The 3,043-nt window shown below is 32.0% G+C and overlaps 1 protein-coding gene across 1 annotated transcript in view; it reads right to left on the minus strand.

Annotated features, from left to right (window-relative positions):
• Positions 1–185: 185 nt before the first annotated feature.
• Positions 186–3,043, minus strand: part of LOC105627926 (acylamino-acid-releasing enzyme-like) — a 4,045-nt gene continuing 1,187 nt past the window's right edge. The window contains exons 5-14 of the mRNA XM_012209198.1: positions 2,724–2,985; positions 2,493–2,644; positions 2,226–2,394; positions 1,877–2,131; positions 1,509–1,646; positions 1,215–1,435; positions 1,061–1,140; positions 938–985; positions 523–741; positions 186–437 (exon numbers count right to left, since the gene is read on the minus strand). Coding sequence (XP_012064588.1) covers positions 317–437; positions 523–741; positions 938–985; positions 1,061–1,140; positions 1,215–1,435; positions 1,509–1,646; positions 1,877–2,131; positions 2,226–2,394; positions 2,493–2,644; positions 2,724–2,985 — 1,665 coding nt within the window. The 3' untranslated portion in view covers positions 186–316. The remainder of the gene's footprint in view (positions 438–522; positions 742–937; positions 986–1,060; positions 1,141–1,214; positions 1,436–1,508; positions 1,647–1,876; positions 2,132–2,225; positions 2,395–2,492; positions 2,645–2,723; positions 2,986–3,043) is intronic.

Here is a 3,043-nt window from a genome sequence, read left to right on the forward strand (position 1 = left end):
TTTACGTTACTTACGTTAACGTATAACGTACGTAGTATAATATATATATATATATATATATATATATATATACTATATATAGTATATATATATATATATATATATATATATATATATATATATATATNTAAAAANAATTTTTTATACGTATATAAACATACAAATTTTATAGAATGTATCAAATCTTAGATGTGTGCGTATATATTTTTGGAGTAAATGTTACATAAGTCTATAAAATGTAATAAAATTGTGTAAATATTCATTTTGTGATAATAAAAATCTATGTATATATATACACATAATCGAACGTTCTGAATTATTTTGTGTCTTCGGATTCTTTAGATGTATGCTCTAATAACCACAGACAATCGTTGATGATGTGATCTATTTCAGCTGATCCAGTTGATAACTGATGATTGTCATCGTACACGAGCATCCTGTAATGTCAAATCAATTAATAACAAGGTTTTTATATTTTTTGCATTTCTGCATTTTTGCATGCAAACATAAATGTCAACTTACTTAGTTTTCACCTTGTTAGATTTGAGACGATTATACCACATCGTTCCTTGAGAGGGTGGTACTCGCAAATCTTTCGTTCCAATGCAAACCAAAGTCGGTGCTTTGACTTTATCGACATACATGATGGGTGAGCACTTCTTCATTTTCATGAACATGTCAATGTTATCGGGCCATGGACCGGTAACAATGTTGCAAAGAAGACCTCCCTCCAAAACGCACCTGTAATGAAAAATTAAATCATATTAGTATAAATAAAAAAAATTTGATGCGAATACAAACATGTTTGCCAGGCAAACCATGTAAACCACAAATGTCACAAATAATTCACATATATATAAACAAAAAGAAGACTATGTATTTCAGTCAAGCTTAGACTAGTCGCGACTATTGGTACATCTGAAATAATTAAGCTTACATATTATGAAGATACGCTATTATCTCTTCCTTAGTCAGAGCATTGCGACTGAAATACAAATATGGGATATTGAATAATTAGGACGTGAGGAATATCGTTATTAGGTATTAAGTATTTCTTTACCAGTCTGGGATGTCGGATACACCGAACATGATGGAGATATCAATTACCGGATTTTTTGCAATTACTGCTTTGAATAGATCCTAAAATAAAAATAGTTTTTAAGTGGATATTCCAATTAATATATTATTGTATAAATATATTGTTTGACACTTACAGGAGCTTGTCCACTCAAATGTGCTACTAAGAATCCACCATGAGATCCACCACAAAGACATATGCGTTTTGAATCGAGCCAGGGATATTTCTTGATAGCTTCCTTCGTAGCAGTTATACAGTCCTTTACATCAACGTTTCCAACTTTTCCTGGAAGATATTCCACCGTCGCACTGCCCATTCCCGTAGAACCACGATAATTTACTTGCACTATCGCAAAACCTGAATTATGCGGAATTAATATAGTAAAAAACTTAAATACTATGTAAAGAGAAAGATATGATTTATTTTTTACCTGCTAATGCCAAGAAAGAACATTCTAAAGAAAATACGTTAACAAAATTGCTATGAGGTCCTCCATGTGGTATAACGACAAAAGGTATCGATTGATCTTTACCACTTTTTGGACCGAAATAGATATAATTGAATTGCTCTGAAAAGTGGAGAAGCAACATTCAACTAGCTATATCGTAAATGTAGATGACTTGGAACAGTGGTAAGAGACATGTAAATTTAATCGTGATATCCATCCATGAGTTAAAATTTAAACTTCCTTTAGAGACTCATAGATGGATTCCATGATTGAATTTAACAAAAATATATGCTGTCCTAAGTTAACTATATTTGCAGTATCAAGAGAAATTGTGCAAACGATCCACTTACTTATGCTGTCATCGTTATCATAACTGTATTCATTTTGTTCATATATAATTTCTTCGAAACCATGAATTTTCATTGGAGCTGTAATCGCAATTCTGGAGATATCGCCGCTATTTGCCACTTTATTCTGAAAACGGCCTACCATAAGACTAGAAGGTTGCGTTAAAGAAGTACTCAAAAACGCAATCACATCCCCCTTTACATCCAATATACTAAGACTACTTTTATCATTTTTTATCTCAATAACATCTTTCGTTTCTGCAAAGACAATTCATTATTCTTTTAAGTGGCAAGAAAATATTAACGCATTAAATCAGTTTAACAACAGTTCAACAAAACTATAGTATCTTACTTATATTCACGATATATGAGACAAGATTGTTTTTTTGAGCTGTACTGAAAAATAAGTATTGAGAATCATCACTCCAACAACGACGAGGTAAACGACCATATATCCCGTAAAACTGTTTGTTAGAATTGATTGTTTTACTCATTCGCACTTCTTCCACGATCTCGATATTCTAGATGTAAAACAAAGTAAGTTAAAACTCAAAATACTAAACATATTTTCCTTAATATAATTTTTCGTTTATAATTAATCTAATTTTTAATACATTACATTATCTTCCTCCACTCTCAAATCTCGCAACATAAGTTTTTGCGCATTATGATGTGGGACAGCACCTGCTTCTCTCTGCAACCACACGAGATAATTTCCATCAGGACTGATTCTAGGACTATGCACAGCACATCCTTCATCGGACAATTGCCCTGTTACACAATAAGTTCATTTCTTTTCTGTTATTTCATATCTGCTATTAAATATATTAATTATTTAAATGCTGCTTACGATATTCTCCGTTTTTCAATAAAAATACCCAAGAATATCTATTGGTGCACGCAGTAAGGCCTAAGTGTAGTGGCTCATGCTTCCAAGCAACACCGATTACATCCTGATCTTTCGTCCAAATCACTTGACCGGGAGAAAGTTCATCTGGTATTCCAGATAAAATCGTAATAGTATCCAATGTCGTATCAAGGACAGCAACAACAGATTTATGTTTACCTACTAATTGCTCTCCCCAGTGTGGTTTGTATATATATTCGTTACCCTGGCATCAGAAAATTAAATAAGACAAAATATATATATATATATACACACACACACAC

This window comes from Atta cephalotes (assembly GCF_000143395.1).
Source record: "Atta cephalotes unplaced genomic scaffold scaffold00011, whole genome shotgun sequence".
In the NCBI taxonomy this organism is placed as follows: domain Eukaryota; kingdom Metazoa; phylum Arthropoda; class Insecta; order Hymenoptera; family Formicidae; genus Atta; species Atta cephalotes.